Source organism: Staurois parvus, unplaced genomic scaffold, assembly GCF_062004578.1.
Source record: "Staurois parvus isolate SC_StPar_1 unplaced genomic scaffold, SC_StPar_1.0 ptg000682l, whole genome shotgun sequence".
NCBI classification, from domain to species: Eukaryota; Metazoa; Chordata; class Amphibia; order Anura; family Ranidae; genus Staurois; species Staurois parvus.
In genome coordinates, this window is record NW_028318478.1 from 10,787,382 (window position 1) to 10,805,358 (window position 17,977).

The 17,977-nt window shown below is 41.0% G+C and overlaps 1 protein-coding gene across 7 annotated transcripts in view; it reads right to left on the minus strand.

Annotated features, from left to right (window-relative positions):
* Positions 1–17,977, minus strand: part of TJP1 (tight junction protein 1) — a 492,978-nt gene that overhangs the window by 463,162 nt on the left and 11,839 nt on the right. For all 7 annotated transcript variants that reach the window (XM_089652456.1, XM_089652457.1, XM_089652454.1 and 4 more), the window contains exon 2: positions 4,163–4,295. In XM_089652456.1, coding sequence (XP_089508582.1) covers positions 4,163–4,295 — 133 coding nt within the window. The remainder of the gene's footprint in view (positions 1–4,162; positions 4,296–17,977) is intronic.

Here is a 17,977-nt window from a genome sequence, read left to right on the forward strand (position 1 = left end):
CAACTAAGATCCCAAGACATGGCTTGGACGTCCAGAGTTGGCATATGAACATGCTTGCAAGAGCAGGTTGCATAGCAGGGCCTGAAAGGGTATATAGAGTTGTAGAAAGGGCTTCAAAAAGTTTATCCATGGGGCCCTTGAACCCAGGACTTCCTTAAAAGAGATATTTAAAGTTTTTAAGAGGCAGAAAATGGATGGGTTCACAACAGGGACAGACCACTTTTTCAAATAACTAACTTCAATGGTATACTGCTGAGCAAAAAACTTGGAAAGAGCAAAGACCTTCTCAAAGTGTGGCCACTAGTACAGAACAGGCATTAACATTGAGTGTACAGGAAAGAGTTTTACAGGCCAAGGCATTTTTATAGAGCCTAGGCAGGTGACCTTTGGCAAGGTTAACACGGACAGTCATGGCACATGTGCACTATGTAAATAAGGACCAAAATAGTATCTGTAAACTTTTAAGAAATGCCAGCATTCTGACTCTCCTCAGAATCTGACAGGGCACAATCCTCATCTTCCACATCTACAGCGGAAACATCAGCAACAGACTCTGGAGGAGAGGTAGAGGGAACCCACTCAAAGCCCCTGCAGGACTCTAACAAGGCTGAGAGCTGACCCATAAATTCTGACATGGTATTATAAAATTCTTCCCTTAACAAACAAGCAGAGTGGGACACCCCAGTAGGGGTTAAAGAGGCCCCTGAGAAGGGCAGTGACTAAGGCTGGTCCGAATTTACTTTGTCATGCCCCCCAGGGGAAATGTGTAGACACTCCCTGTTTTTTTTAGTCGAACCAGCAAGACCCCAGGGCTACGCCCCCTCCTTATGCCTATGATCTGCCATGGTATAGGTGTAAGAAAAATCCCCTAGGGGGATCTCACAATACACGAAATTGCAGGAGGGGTTAACACTGCGGAAGACAGGTCCTGAAGGACTGCTGTTGCAGGTGTGTTAGGTGGAGAAGGCAGGAGAGGCTGAGCCAGGTCTGCATGCATGGCCCTAAATGATGCACTTATGTGCAGTAAGTTTTACTTAGAAGGAGACTGCACAGGCTCAGTGAGGGGCCTGGATAACAAAAAACTTCACCAAATTTGCTTTTCAGCTGGCATGCTACTGACAAACACTTAGGGAACTGAAGCAGCACCTTGGACTCCCATTTAAAAGCCAAAAACCTTTACTGACCACAGACATCTTCGACCCTGTGGATTGCCCCAAGTAGGTAGGTAGGGTGTTAGGGACAATTATTATCAACAATGTTTGTTTGTCCACTCAACAGACATACACCCTAAAGAGTCTTTAGAGACTGGGCTTAACCAGACTAGTGTGCCTCAGCCCCGGAACTGTAAAGCACCCTGCAGCTAAGTGAACACAAAATGCAGGATCCAGTACCCTGCATCTTCTTCCTGGTGGGTTCCAGGTACAGTACCCCAGGACAAAGCTGAGAAGTAATAGATCCAGAGACTGCAAACAGAAGCCCCAGTGGCTCTTCAGTAACTGAAGAATCTTGATAGAAACAAATGGACTTGGTAAGAAGTGAAAATGGTTTTGCTTCTCTCACAGCAGAGAGGAAGATATCTATTTATTAAGGACCCTAGCAAAAAATGAGGCATGCAGATAGTGGAAAGGGCTATACTGGGATGTCCTTACTTGCTTGCCATTGTCCATTTCTCCTTATGGTGCCAGTATAAGCCAATGGTGGTGGAATGCAGCACCTTGTGTCTTGTGATGTATCATTAAGAAAAAATCTGCCAAATGATGGTAATTATTTAATAATTCAGCAACTATGTGTACACTGACCTTATGAATAAGCACATTCTCATGCGAAACACATTAACATTTCCAGTTTGATGTCAGACCGATTGTGCCCCTTACATTAAACCTAGAAGCAGACAATAATCTGGACCTGGTTTCTTGGATAATTACTTTCTGCAGTGGGACCAGGCAAACCCCGGGAGGCATGAGTTACTTCTGCAGAGGTGGTAAGATTAGGCTGGTCTCCCTTGCGACAAAAAATGATTTATTTACAACACTGCTAAAGTGCTGAGTTTACCTGAGAATGATGAAGAATAGGAAAAAGTGTGACTTGTAGTAAATGCTTTGATTGTATTGACTCAGAGAAGTGCTTGACTGTCTGTGCACCCCATTGCTGGCAAACATGTACGTCTTCAGTGCCTTCATATTGGTCTATAACTATAAACAGAGAGCCAGCCATAACTGTCCTGCAGACAGAGAAAGAAGGGAACCCAATGTGTAAACTGCCAAGTATTATCGATGTTGTGGAAAAGTTCTCATTAGCCTGCATATGCGGTAGGATTACGGTATACAGCCTGTCTGAAACTTCACCTTATGGGAATTTATCCCAGGCAGATCAAACTTCAAAATGAATATTAAATGCTCAAAATCGTAAGCACTTTTAGCAGGTGATTTAATCTCTTACTAAGCATGCAGCGTTGTTATCCCTTTAATTCTATGTTCCATTTTAAGCTGTGCCATTATCATTGCCCCAGGTTTCCTTTTTCCATGGCTCCTTTCTCTTTCAGCATTCTGCGGAGCCACCCTTGTATGCAGGGGCTAGAGCTATGTCTCCTTACATTGTGAATATCAATAGAAACACACTACCCTATAGCCTATGATGGCAAACCTCTCACCTTCCAACCCCCTTCCTTCTCCAAGCTAACAGACTGACTTGAAACAGAACCGTCCACAGTAAAAGCTTTCCTATGAAGACCAGAAGTTCAAAGAAGCAGCACTGAGACAGCAGTGACCAGCAACATTGAAAGTTGTAAACTGCAAATGATGGGTTAAGAATTTAAACAAATAATTAACCTCCTTAGCGGTTTTCCCAAGTGTAGCTCGGGGTAAAATTTGAGTACCAAGAGCGGTAACCCCGAGCTACACTCGGGCTTACCATGCGGCGTTGCTCAGGGAGTCCCTGCAGCTCTTACCTTGTCCTTCGCTCCCGCTATGTGTCCCCTGCAGCGTCCCCAGCCATCTCCACCGGCCAATGCCGGCATCCGGCTTCCGTGTTTTGGTCCCTGTGACATCAGGACGTACGGGCGCCGGAACCGGCGGCAAATTTGAAATTTTAAAAAAATGTCATTTTTGCTGTTTCAATGCATTTCACATATATTTTGTCCCGACTGCTTTGTCCTGTGCCCTGCCTGCATTTTGTCTGTTCTTTCTGCCTGGAAACTTAGAAAAGTCCATGGCATCCAAAAAGCGTCCCTTTACGTCAAAAGCGGTTTTAGACCAGCTAGAGAACAGCGATAGTAAATCAGAACCACTTGCAGAATTGAGTGATAATGATTTGTGGGGAAATTCGTCATCAGACACTGAAAGCGATTTTGCGACTTTGCTCAGCGATGTGCGAATTTGCCTCTGTATTTCAAATTTCAGTGTTTTTGGTTTGAATATATTATTGAATTAAATTTATTATTATTATATTATTATTTTTTATGATTATTTATTAAATTATAATTTATGATTTCGTGTTTCAAGTTTTATCATATCCGCAATGTTTACTAGACTCTTGTTCGTACAGATTTTAGTGAGTTGTTCCTAAAAATTACAGCCTACAATAAAAAATGACATATTTCCATGCAAAAAAATGGTACCGCTTTCAGCACAAAAAATCGGGAAGAATCATACCGCCGGGGAGGTTAACTAAGGACTAATTATTTTGTTGTGCTCAGTGTGTTAAACTTAAATAAGCTGAGGGTTTAATACTACTTTAATTGCCAAAATTCTCATCTTACTGGTTTCTAATATATAAAATGTTATCTACATACAGTATATCCTTGCCTAATAAGTTTATATTAAGGGGTCTTTCAATATTTTCACCCACGATTTACACATCTTTTAATCAATATTCACCCATTTTTCAGTTTTATTAATATTTTCCATAGTAGTGGTGCTGCCTGGCCATAAGCAGGGCTGTGGATTGAAGCAGACTACTACCCAATGACCCAGAGTTCAGCTCCTTTCCTGGGTGAACAGAAGTAACAACTCACTGTACCCAGGTACCTGTATGCAAAATGATAGTAAAAGCATAAAATAACACCATTTTGATGATTTTGAAGATGCCTTTCCATTATCGCAGCCACAAACACAATATACAGATGTGATTATTTGAACAAAAAGCAGGTATTGTGAACACTTACATTGAACTCACAGAGATCCACACTGTCCAAGCTTTTGCTTCTGTGGATCCGTCCTTTTATTCTCCGTAGAGATGGCTTTCCTTGGCTAGTACTGGAAGCGGCTGCATTGGGGTTCTCCGATGATGGGGTAACCCTGAAATAAATCAAATACAGCTGCTGAATATAAACTTTATTTTACATAATTCAAAATGTCCCCAACTATTTATGAAACGGAGAACTCAATGAAATGTGTATAAAGGTTTAAAGAAGCCATGTTCTGCGTCAAGCATGTGCTTTTGTTGCTGCTCACTGCTTTTACATGCATGTCAGGTGCTCTGGAAGGCTGAGAGTACAGCAAGAAAGCAACAGTATGAAATATTTAATTGCCAAGAGCACAGAACTAAGTCACATCATCACCCATGACTTCTCTTGTTCATTTCCCTAGAGCTCATCTTTAGCATTTGCTATCAGAAAGCTAGTAAAGCTACACCAAGAACATAACAAACGGGAAGGAGCTTAGACCTGTTTTGGATATGGACTGGTATTTCCTTTGAAGCCACATCAAATAAACTGCCTATATGCACATTTCATATGGTATTTCCAGATTACAATGGTATATGACTGCATTGAAGCTGGTCATTTATGATGGCTTTTCCCACCTCACAGAAAAATAAGACCAATGAACACCGAGGAACCCTAACTCTATTAGTCTGGTCAAAATGATATACAAGAGGGTAAACACTCAATGAAACATAGTTCCAGTCCCTCGGGAAGTTCCCAAGTGAATGCACAATGTAGAATTATTCCTATAAAAGGCAAATATGCCTTTCTACAAACTACATGCCACCAGTGACCAAAAAAAAAACTTTAAATGATCCCATCAAATTTACAAATAGCAGGGGAAAGTGTACAATAACAGTGAAATATTGACCTACAGCAAGGGTGTTGGAGCCAAGGATGTGACAACCCAGTACAACAGTTGGCTGGTAGTCTGAAGGATTAGAACGTTTTATGTTGCCATGTATGTATCCATCTGTAAAATGATAGTGTGCTGCTGATTTAGAGTGTAAAAATGGCAATCCACCTATATCTCAGGTTTTCTCTGGTTCTAATGGTTTGACTCTCTATATCAACCAGAGTTCTGTGGAACACTATGTTTCCTCCAGGAGCTCCTTGAGCTGTGCCTGACTTCTTATCTAATGGTGCCTGCATAGTTCCAGGTCCAAGACCACTTGGCAGAGCCAGTGGCATTGCTGCAAGGATGATAATGACCACCCCAGTGGGGGGATGCATTCTTCCCACTTACAACCATCAATGTAAGGGGCATTTTCCCAATGACCTTCGACTAATCTTACCAGGGGTTCCCTGAGACCTGAAAGTTATTTCAAGAGTTCCTCTGGGGTAAAAAGACTGAGAAAGACTTCTCTCTATAAAAGAAGCATAAATACCAGGATCATGTGTTATTTACTAGCTTCTCAAGTTTTCATTTATAGTACCAATTAATTCTCAAAGAAAATTGTGTAATATTACTTACAATGAATATGTATGGGTTTATGCTGTAATCATAGGAAATATTAGAGATATAATTTATTATGACAGTGCTTGTATTAAAAATCTTAACACAGATACACCCATACAGGGGCGGACTGACCATTTGGAAACTCGGCACTGCCCGAGGGCCCGGGGCCAGTAGGCGGCCCCATGAGATGCCCCTGGTACCTTTTTCATAGGCTTTTTTGAGTTTGGGCAAGGACACAGGGGCCCCATGATCCCCTATTGCCCAGGGCCCCATGAGTTGTCAGTCCGCCCCTGCTGACCCATATTATATACAACAAACCTTCATGTTCAGTTCAGCTGCTGGATAGTGTCATCTCCCAAAGATGTTATTGCAAAGATGTACATTGCAAAGAAAAGTTGGAACAGGAAGTACAGTCCAGCAGTATTCTGTTCAAAATGCAATCAAAGCATATACAAGGAAAATGGATTTGGGGCACCAATGATGGATGAGCCATTTGACCTTATGACCTCAATGAAAGTTGGACCCTCTACATTCCTTTTAGTTTCAAGCTCATGTAATTCTTACCAATAATGTGATATGAAACATAATGACTCTTAGTTTGGCCTGGTTCACACCTGTCCTATTTTCAGTACATTTTAAGTTTACAGAAAAGCACTACAATCCATTTACCATGGTTTCCTATGGGTCACATTAACATCTGTACGTTTTCCACCAGTGCATTTTTTTTGGAAAGGGTCGGGGACTTTTTTCCCCACAGCAGGTTGTATTTTTGGTTCCCTAGACTTCAATGGAAATGTAACAGAAATGCGTCAAAAACACATGTGAAAAAACCCCCACAAAACGCTCCGGTAAAATGCATCAACCGCAACCCGCATAGGTGTGAACCAGTTGTATGGTAGGTACATGTATATTGAAAGACTTGGGGTTTAGGGTTACTCACACTGTGAAATGGACATTCTCAAGAATATAATGAGTTAGAAAAAAATCTACATTTTAGTAAACCTTCAAAGCAACAGCCTATTACTTATTGTACGTAGATTTATTTGATATAATAATGTCTGTTAAAAGAAGAAGAAAAGACTGCAAGAATCATTAATAAAAGCACTGACAATTTATTTTTCCACAAATTAGTAATCTAATGAAATGGGTAACAATACAAAACAAAGGCTATCTCATTGTTAGGCCTGTCAAGGGGTTTGAGAACAAGACCTTGCACGTCATTGGTAACAGGGGTCAGTGAAACCATCTATAACTATCAATTAACTACAATGGTACTGTACATCCTGATGCACCGATAATCCACAATGAAGGTAAAGCAACAGCTCACCTGATTTAAAGGGGTAACATGTTTTAGTAAAACTGTGAGATGTTGAGGAAGCAAGCCCAGAAGAGAACATCAGAGTGGCAATGATGTCATAATGACTAATATTGTACATATCTACCACAGCCAAATACAGTATGTAATATGAAGACATAATGCCATTTAATTCATATATGTACAAAGAAAAGGTTATTCACAAGTGCCATAGTGTATACCAGCGTTTCTCAGCCTTTTTACCCCTGAGGAACCCTTGAAATAATTTTAGTCCTTGGGAACCCCTGCTAAAATGAATTGGGGGTCATTGAGAAGATTACACCACTTACAGTGGTGGTCAGGATGCCACCCTTACAAACAGCTTAAAAAGATAATTGGTGTTGGCTCTGCCAAGTGGTGTCGGGCCTGGTACTGTCCAGGCATTATCACATAGGAGGTCCACAGCTCAAGGAACCCCTAGCAACCTGTGGAGGAACCCTAAGGTTTCTTGGAACTCTAGCTATGGTATACTGTACTACAAATATAGAGCACACATTCAGTTCTAACTGCACATAAACACTAAGAAAAACACCCAAATAATATTGGGAGGCTTGTATGGGTATTCCCCAGTCTGCAGTGTGTACTTGATAACACACTGGATATGCAATATTTTCTGTGTATACAAATAATCAGTCCCAATTTTGCCACTCGTAACCCCGCACAGATCGCAGTCCTGGAAAACATGAAAACTGCAGTGAATGTTCCTATTTAATAAAACAGAAGTTCAAGACAAAGCAGCCCACAGGAGATCATGACAGCCTACCGGTTCTCTTAAAAACGCCAATTCTGGCAACCTTCAGAAATGCTGAAACCACCATTATAGAGCAGGTCTCCTAGTCAGAGAAATCCTAAAACTGTGGGAAGACCATGGACCATGAGAACAGGAGGTGGACACCACTAATTTATTGCACACACTAGATATCATCTCCAAAAATTCATAATGGCAATCATTCCAGTGCAGAAGTCTAAAACAGTCTCTGGAAATAGCTTTTGCATATATCTTACAAACTACATTTTGTTAATGTTAGTCATTATAAGCCTGTAAGTTTTAAAATATTCACCCAATGCAGGTACTAAACTAATAAAAAGAATGTACATGTAATTATAGTTTAATGAATACATCAATAGGTGGAAAGGTGATTTATGTAATATTTGCCTGGGGCATTTGTGCTCCAGTTTCAAAACCTAATGGAAGCTATAGATGACCAACATAAGTCAACTATCTCTTAACTGCATAATGTTTTGGCTTACCAGTATGATGACAAATGTACAGACTACAACTTGACAGATGTTTTAGATCTCATTAAAGCTCATCAATATAAGATATTGATCAATGGCTCTTACTCTATAGAGTTTTCAAAACAACTAGACAATTTAACCATTGGGTTAAATTTGGGGTATTAATATATCCTTACACAATATAATAAATAATGTGGTGGAAAAGTATTTTCACCATTCAGGTCCTAACATTGTGATATCTCAGCACAGCACTACCAGCTCCATCACCCAGGTATGGTAAGCAGGGCTTTTTTTCAGCAGGAACGCAGGGGAACGCAGTTCTGGAAGCTCCAGCACCGAATGTATGTAATAGCAAGGGGTGCTGGGTTCTGTTGAAGGGTCTATTGATGCTGGTTGCTGGTGGATCTATTGTTACTGGTGGGGCATTTATTGGTGCTGAGTGGTCAGTTGTTACTGAGAGGGATCTATTGAGGGAGGGAGGGGTCTATTGCTGCTGGAAGCTCTATTGATGTTGGCTGCTGGGAGATCTGTTGTTGCTTGTGAAGTCTATTGTTGCTGGTGGTGGATCTATTGGTGCTGAGTGGTCTATTGTTGCTGGGGGGATCTATTGTTGGTGGAGGGTCTATAGTTGCTTGCTTCTGGAGAGTCTATTGATGCTAGCTGCTGTGAGATCTATTGTTGCTGGTGGAGGTCTATTGTTGCTAGGGTGGATCTGTTGTTGTGGAGTTATTGTGTTGCAGGGGATCTATTGTTGCTCCGGAGATCTATTGTTTATGGGGTGGATCTGTTGTTGTGGGATTATTGTGTTGCAGGGGGTCTATTGTTGCTCAGGGGATCTATTGTTGCTCAGGGGATCTATTTCTGTTGACTGCAAGGGATCTTTTTTTACTGCTTTTCTTTTTAAAATTATTAACAAATTGCACACAAATTACTTAGCATCACAAAATGATACTTAGACAAGTAGGGGGTACCTGCACCATGTCTTACCCTGATGGTAAGTATAATATCCTGGTGGTTAAGTCAGTATTAAATGTTTTGAAACTCAAGAACAAAAACGTAAAATTAAATATATTATAGCTAACTACTGCTTTAGATTATGTTGTCAGTTTTTTTTTTCCTTCATTTTCACCTGGTGGTGCCAATAACACATTTCTTGTTCTTGAGTAAAAAAGCTAATTCATCATACTGTATCTATGGATTTTCATTTTAGGACAAGGCTACAATAACAGTATGTCCCCCTTTTATCCATTACACAGAGGGGATATGTTCTGTTGTCCTAAGAGATAGCAGGGAGCAATGCTGCTGATAACAGTCAGCACAAGCAGACAGCGAAGACTGTTATCAGTTGACATGATTTTTGGAAGGATCAACTAATATTTTTATATGACTATTGAACAAATAGAACAAAAAGCTTTTAAGGACCAAAAGGAGCAAATAGAAGTTCATTTTTGGGATTTATATACTCTTTGCAGCTGATTTCCAGACTCTCCATAGTTCCTCACCCCCTCCAAATGATTGCTGGGAGCATCCACATGGGGTGGCTTTATAGGCAGCTATAAGGGAAAGGAGTCATCATGAAAAGGGAAAGCTTTACTAGCACAGAGTAGAATCAGTGGACAGGACAACTGCAGTAAAGCAAGAAGCAGCATAAACTGTAAGTCTTCACTTCATCTGTAGCACTTTAAAGTGGAGCTCTACCCAAAAGGGGAAGTTCCGCTTTAAGATTTTGTCCCCTGTTCCCCATTAAGGATTGGCACCTTTGAGGAGCAGGGCGGAGAGGGTACCCGAATTAGACAGGTACCCGCTCCCACGTCCGCTGCAATCGCCTAGGCCAGGGGTCTGCAACCTTTAAGACATAAAGAGCCACTTGGACCCGTTTCCGAGAGGGAAAAAAAGACTGGGAGCCGCAAAACCATTGCAACATTTAAAACAAATCCGACACTGCATATATTGCAAAAAACGCTCTGGTCATGAAGGGGGTTTAAGGGCCCAGTAAGCAAAGGGTTAATCAGGGCCACAGTGTATCGTCATAATCACAATCATAGCCTTAGGTCAGTGGTGGGCAACCTTTTTTTTCGACTGAGCCAAATCTCGCCAAAACCACGATTGAAATTTATTTTGAGAGAAACATTTTTAAAACTGAAAATACATCCCCCATATAGTAATTCATCCCCCATATAGTAATTCATCCCCCATATAGTAATTCATCCCCCATAGTAATTCATCCCCCATATAGTAATTCATCCCCCATAGTAATTCATCCCCCCTATAGTAATTCATCCCCCTATAGTAATTCATCCCCCGTAGTAATTCATCCCCCCTATAGTAATTCATCCCCCATATAGTAATTCATCCCCCATATAGTAATTCATCCCCCATAGTAATTCATCCCCCCTATAGTAATTCATGCCCCCTATAGTAATTCATCCCCCATAGTAATTCATCCCCCCTATAGTAATTCATCCCCCCTATAGTAATTCATCCCCCCTATAGTAATTCATCCCCCATATAGTAATTCATCCCCCGTAGTAATTCATCCCCCATAGTAATTCATCCCCCCTATAGTAATTCATGCCCCCTATAGTAATTCATCCCCCATAGTAATTCATCCCCCCTATAGTAATTCATCCCCCCTATAGTAATTCATCCCCCCTATAGTAATTCATCCCCCATATAGTAATTCATCCCCCGTAGTAATTCATCCCCCATAGTAATTCATCCCCCCTATAGTAATTCATCCCCCATATAGTAATTCATCCCCCATATAGTAATTAATTCCCCATATTGTGTGAATTCACTTACCTTTGCTCCGCGCGTTCCTCTCGCTGGGTTCCCGCGCCGTTCTGGTCTTCAGGGCGGACTGTGAGAGGAGAGGAGTTTGTCACGCTGCCCCGCCTACATCCTGACAGCCAATGTTTGCCAGCGGGCGCCCGGCACACAGAAGATCTGCATTAAAAGAGCCGCGGCTTGCCGACCCTATTGCCTGTCACCTGGTGGGCAGTGTGCTCCGGAGCCACAGCAAAGGTGAAAAAGAGCCGCATGCGGCTCCGGAGCCGCGGGTTGCCGACACCCGGCCCAGGCTGAAGCGGAACTTGTCCTCCCCCTTCCTCCCCACAGTCTTCTGGGACACGTGACAGATCCCAGAAGACTACGGGGCTATTCACAAAGCGCAGTGCTTCCCACGCATGCGCAGTGAAGCCACAAGCTGTCACAGCCGGGTGCCCACACTGAAGATGCCAGCACCAGGGAGAGAAGACGGCCGGTGAGACCAGCGGCAGTGAGGACACCACTGGACCGAGAGACAGGTAAGTGTCTGTATTTTAAAAGTCAGCAGCTACAATATTTGTAGCTGCTGACTTTTATTTTTTTGAGGTGGAACTCCACTTTAAGCAAGCCGTTACATATCATAGTTTCAGATAAATGTATTAAGGACTAAGTTTAATCCCTTTGTCTACCAAGGCACTATTATAAAAGTCCTAGTATTCAAGCTCACAGCTGCTCAAATTACAGAACCAGGAACTTCCAACACCCTCGGTGGCTCCCTAGCACTCTGTTTTTTCCAGGAAATCTGAGTCCCAACATTACAAGCATACAGTATGAGCTGTAGACAGGTGTGATTCGTTTTGTTACGAATCAAAATTCAGACAAGATTTTTGTTATTCTGAGATTCAGATGTATCCGAATCTCCGAATCCCAATAGTAGCGAATTTCAATGCATCCTAAATAAATGATATAATGAAAAAAACGAATTCAGTCGTATTCATTTGTTTCATTTGTTGCAACTCCAGAGGGATTTGTAAGTTCAATCACATGTGCCACACTCTGCAATGTTATGACTGGCCAAAGCCAAAGTCACAACATATCAAAGTCGCAAGCAAGTTGCATCAAAATTGCAAGCAAGTAGCAAGCAGGTTGCAAGGTATCCAAGTCGCATAAAAGTCACAAGCAAGTCACGATGCAAAGTTGCACTGGAAACATAGCAAATTAATCCAAATTTTCTGAAATCATTTTTGAAAATACTAGTCAATTTGGAACTAAATTAATATTATTGTTATTATTATTAACAATAATATTATAATGTGGGATTTATATAGCACCAACAGTTTGCGCAGAGCTTTACAACAAGAGGGCACACAGTACAGTTACAATACAATTCAATACAGGAGGAATCAGAGGGCCCTGCTCATTAGGGTTTACAACCTAGGAGAATATATCTAGGAGATTATATACGAAACAAATTCTGAAAACAAATCATTCTAACATAATAAATATGACTAAACAAAATGATTGACTTAATGAATGAATCCAAAACAAAATGAAAAAAAAAATGTCATCATGCACATCTCTAACGAACAGTAGGATCTTGAAGAACATTAGTTCCCTAATCTCCTCTGAGGTTAAAAAACCTGGAGGCAACATTTATTATGCCACTTCCGGCTTCAGAGCTGTCATTCTCCAGTTACTTTTGCTGGGAAAGCAGCTAAACAAGTACAATATATGCTTGATTATCTGCAGCGGAGGACAGGGGAGACTTTGGGAGTCTAAAGAGGACCTGTCACCTGCCTATGCTATCTGTTACTAATAGATCATTTAGCAAAAATTGATTTTAATATCACTTATCACCTATATGTTAGGGTGAATGTTAAGTGTTAGAGTTAGTTTAGGTGCTAAGAGTTTATTTTTAGCTTTAGGTTAAGTGTTAGGATTCAGGTATGAGGAAGATTTAGTGTTTTAGTTTGTTCACCCCATAGTTTAAAATGCAGTTTGCACACTATTCAACACATCTGCCGTGTGTTTTACAATGCAGTTTTCAATGTATTCATTCAAGTGTTCCGAACAGCAAACAGCAGGTCAAGGCATCCAAAGCTGGATCATGTAGAATATTTTTAAAATGGAATGCCATGCATCACTTGGTGAGAGGACAGTCCTCGTTGGTGTAAATGTATTCCTAAAGCAACACATAATCAGACTTTGTTACAAAGAAAACTAAATACACATCTGTCAGTTGTGAACGAGCTGTATGTTCAAATAACAAAGGACACTATAAGAAATTCTGCAGATGATATGGCAGTGTAAAATCAGAAATACATTTTTAATTAGGGATAATTGGCTAAAATGTACTGAAAGAACGGAGTACAGGCAGGTGTTTTGCTACAGGAATTAAGAGACCGCAGATGACACAGCAGAGTAAAATTGGCCAGCAGCAGAACAATTTTAATCAGGGATAATAGGCCTAATGGGAGTAAACCTGACTTTTTTATCTATGGGAAAAGGGGGTGCAGTAAATGTGAGTGATATAAAGTAAGGAGGTTTATGTGCACACTGTTCTATTTAGTTTGCTGCAAACAACAGGCAGCTCCAAGAACAGATGGTAAGTAACAAGTGAATACCCTGCTTTGAGCCCTAGCAACATAAAATAACCTACAAAAGAGATTAAAATCCAAAATACCTTGCTTGAAACATAAGCCCACTATTTTTTAAAGAAAGCCTCACAGCAAAAAAAATTACAACAACAGCAAAAACAAAAAAACATATTAACCTAAAATGGCCCTGGAAACATAAAATAAGAAAAAAATGGCAAAATACAAAAAAAAACAAAATACCACCCTAAAACAAAAGAACATATTGTTAAAGGGAAGCCTTGCAACAACTGACCATAATCTCTCTATATGCAGTTCGTCAGGTTTCCCTACAACGGTTTCACATTCACTGACACTATGGCTGCTTTGTGCCCCCTTATTATAGTGAGGAAGTGGGCTTAAAGTGTTATGAAACCCAGGGCCCTGCATTCAGTATATCTGGTCTTCCACAGTACACAGAACATGGAAATGCAATTATTTTAGTAAATATAAACTGCAAAATACCTTTTCTCATCAGCAGTATATAGCAGTCTTGCGACTTCTATCAGCATCCAGCTGAGCACTGATTAAAGCTTATAGATGAAGTTTTCCTTCTCCTCTCATTGACCTATGAGATTGCATAACCCCTGATCCTCTGTCTGGACAGCACTGATTGACCCAGTGCTGATCACATGCACCCTCCCAAGAAAAAGAAAAAACTCTCTAGCAGTACACACCAAACTGAGCATGTGCAGAGTGTCCCCGGGGCTCTTTTCTATAAGGAGATGAAATGGGGAATGTGGAAGAAGGGGAGGATCAGAGAAGACAGGTTCAAACATCCTTTTTACACAGTGCAGAGGATTAACCCTTTAAGTTCCACAGTGAGTATAACAAGCATGCTTTACTGCACATACAGGCTGATTTTACTGTTGTGGTTTTAGTAACACTTTAAGGAAAACCCCCCTTATTGCCCCTTATAAGCCTGCTAGCCATAGTTCAAAGGCAATGCAGAACATTATTGTTTTTAAAAAAATATCCTGTGCGAATCTGCACATAGATTCACCAGGGCCGTGAATTTCGAACCTGCAGAATTCACCTTGAACCAGGGGAGGACTGACCATTTGGGCACTCGAGCAGTGCCCGAGGGCCAAGGGTCAGTAGGGGGCCCCATGAGATGCCCCTGGTACCTTCCGTAGGCTTTTTTGGGTGTGGTTTGAGTGTGAGTGAGGACACATGGGCCCCATGATTTCCTATTGCCCGGGGGCCCCATGAGTTGTCAGTCTGCCCCTGCCTTGAACCCATAGTGAACTTGCCAGCCTCATCCCTATTGTACAATTTATCCTGATTTAGTTGTGCATTCCCTCCCCCGCCATTTAGGAAGAAAATACAAAGACATTGTATAAAAGTGAAATGAACATCCTGGAGGACTCCATTCATATTTTTATTTTCCAACAAAAATTATAGAGTTTAGGTACAGAGGGCTCTATCATTACAAGCGGAGAAAGAGTTGAGAATTTGTGTAAGGAATTGCAATTTGGTGATGGACATGGAATCAATGACAACCTACCCCACTCAGTCTAAAAAAAAGTATATCTTGCAGAAAAAAGAGCTCAATATACATTGCCTTTCAAGTGCATGTATAACGATATCTGCAAACTGTCAACTGTTAATTAGTTTGATAGAGGTAGACTGAAAAGAGAACTGTTTATGTTCTTCCTGGGATATTATGTTCTGTAACCAGAACTGTGTTGTCAGCCAGTCACTAGAAGCATACAGGAGATGAGCTGATCTAGCAATCTGTACACACCGGGACTTATTGCCTGGTGCCGGCGACAAGATTAGATGAAATTCTACCCCATGCAGTGCGATGACTTCAAAGAATAGTGAATGCACCCCATTCATTCGGCACCACCAAACATGAAAATAAATGGACTAATATCAAAGAATTGTGCAGAATGAACCATATACAGTGTGTTTCCAAACAGCAGACCGATGCTGATATTATTTTATTACTTTACTTTATGTCCATGTATTGTTTTATTCAATAATGCAGTGCAGAGAGTAAAACTGAATATAACGACTCAGAAAGCATTCTGATTATAATTTACTGAAAGATTAAAGTGAAACTACACTGCACCTGACCACCACAATGCAAAAACTTGATTTCACTTTTAATGTTGTAGGGCTCATGTACACTGCAGTTGATAAACTCACGTTCAGGAGCTTTTTTTGCATTTTTTCAGCAGCCCCTGAACTCTCCCTAATGTTTTCCTATGCGTCCATGTACACTATGTCATTTACAGGCAGTTGAGTTTACAGTTGTTTATTTGAACACACCAAACTTGTGTTCAGGAGTAGATTTTACTGGCGTTTCAAACGCCAAATGCTTGTAAATGCGTGTAAACGCGACTAACAGCGTTTATAAGCGTTTGCGTTTAGAAGCGTTTTTTAACTCTTCCATGTCCAGATGCTGTTTTCATCATCAGAAATGCATGCAAAGCATTTTCCAGGTACTCAAATGGACCTAGGACACCAGCCCAGTGAGTTCCAGGTTTCACGTGAAGGAAAAAATGGTAGAACGTGCTGCATTATGCTCATGATGGGATCCATAGTGAATACAACCAGAAAAGATAGGTTATCTCAACACATACTACTCTCTCTGCTTCTGCTCTCTCTATTCCTCTAAAAATGTCTGAAATAGTTCATTTTTTACAGTTTTTTTAGTGCAATCTGGGCATTTGGGAAGGTCTCTTGAGGTTATCTTTTAAAAACGCTTCTAAACGCAAACACACATAAATGGGCATAAACGCACATAAATGCAGTATGCAAACACTGCTAAACTAAGGTTTTTTAACCTACATTTTCCAGCAGTCAGTTTCCATCGTTCAGAAGAGTTTTCCAAACACCCCGTGTACATGAGCCCTTATGCAAACTCGTGCTTCCATCCATGTCTCCATGCTTTATTTTGCTGAGAAATTACTATAAAAATACCCCCTAAGCTTTTTTGGCCGTTGCCATCTTAAGTAAGGGCAGATGAATTATGTAGCACTTACTTCTTGGAATCCATCTACCCCTAGCTCAATCATGCAGGTAGGAAGGTGTGCTTAGCTGAGAAAACCCCTCCTCCCTTATGTAGACTCCTGGGATGTATGAAATCATAGGCCTGGAAACTAGGAAGTAACTGAAATGTAAAAAAAAAGCTTAAAACAAGTATGATATACTTTCCTACCTATTTACTAATGCTAGCAGCAGAAGGATTAAAAATAGTCAATGTTTACTGAGAGCGTGAAATTTTGCTTTGGATTGCTTGGTGTTTTATTGCACAGATGTTCATCATTTAGAACTTCAGTAGCAGGGGCGGACTGACAACTCATGGGCCCCCGGGCAATAGGGGATCATGGGGCCCCTATATCCTTGCCCACAGTCAAAAAAAGCCTATAAAAGGTACCAGGGGCATTTCATGGGGCCCCCTACTGACCCCGGGCCCTTGGGCAGTGCCCGAGTGTTCGAATGGTCAGTCCGCCCCTGTTCAGTAGTCATTCCCACCAGTCCCCTCCCCCAACCCTTGGCAATATACGCTTTTATGTTTCTTACATTTTTGCATAGACATCTTTTTTTTAAGAATTTAATAGAGTGATTGCCGGATTGCTCCAGTCCAATTCTTCACCTTCCTATAGCACTGTGGTGGGCAGGGAGCAGTGGTGACACAGGGACCACATATCCCAGGAGTCTGTACAGTTCAAACTGCTGTAGGAATGGCCTCTGTGCTGTAGCAGACCACTAGTTAAGACTGCCGACTGCAGCAGCTGCATCCTTATGTCACCCCTTTTGCACTGAGAACTATAGGGGGGGCATCAAATGGCAGCTGACAGCAACTGCAATGATCAGTTCCCGCAAAGCTATTACCGGGGTAGAGAACACAAAGGAGTTGGTTTACTAAAGCTGGAGAGTGCAAAAGCTAATGCAGCTCTGTATAGAAACCAATCAGCTTCCATTTTTTTTTGTCAAGATTGCACCAGATTTTGCACTCTCCAGTGTGGATGGAAAACCCAATGTAGTCTACTGTCATAAAGACACCCATATCATGGTGAGGTATGCAATAAAGTGAACCGTGATGGATTAGAACCAATGAACATTGTTTTCCTGGTGAAGACATATTATTGATAAAACACTAATAATGCGTTTCGTGACAACTTATCACATAGACAAAGGTGCAACACAACTTCTATAACAGGTAAAAGACAAATTTTTAGGATAAAATAGTGCATTTGAACAGATACTTGTATATACAATAAAGAATTCCAGATAATGCACATAATGATGACCAAGGTTTAATAAAAGCAAATATAAATATACATACGAACAAAGGATGATACTATTAACAT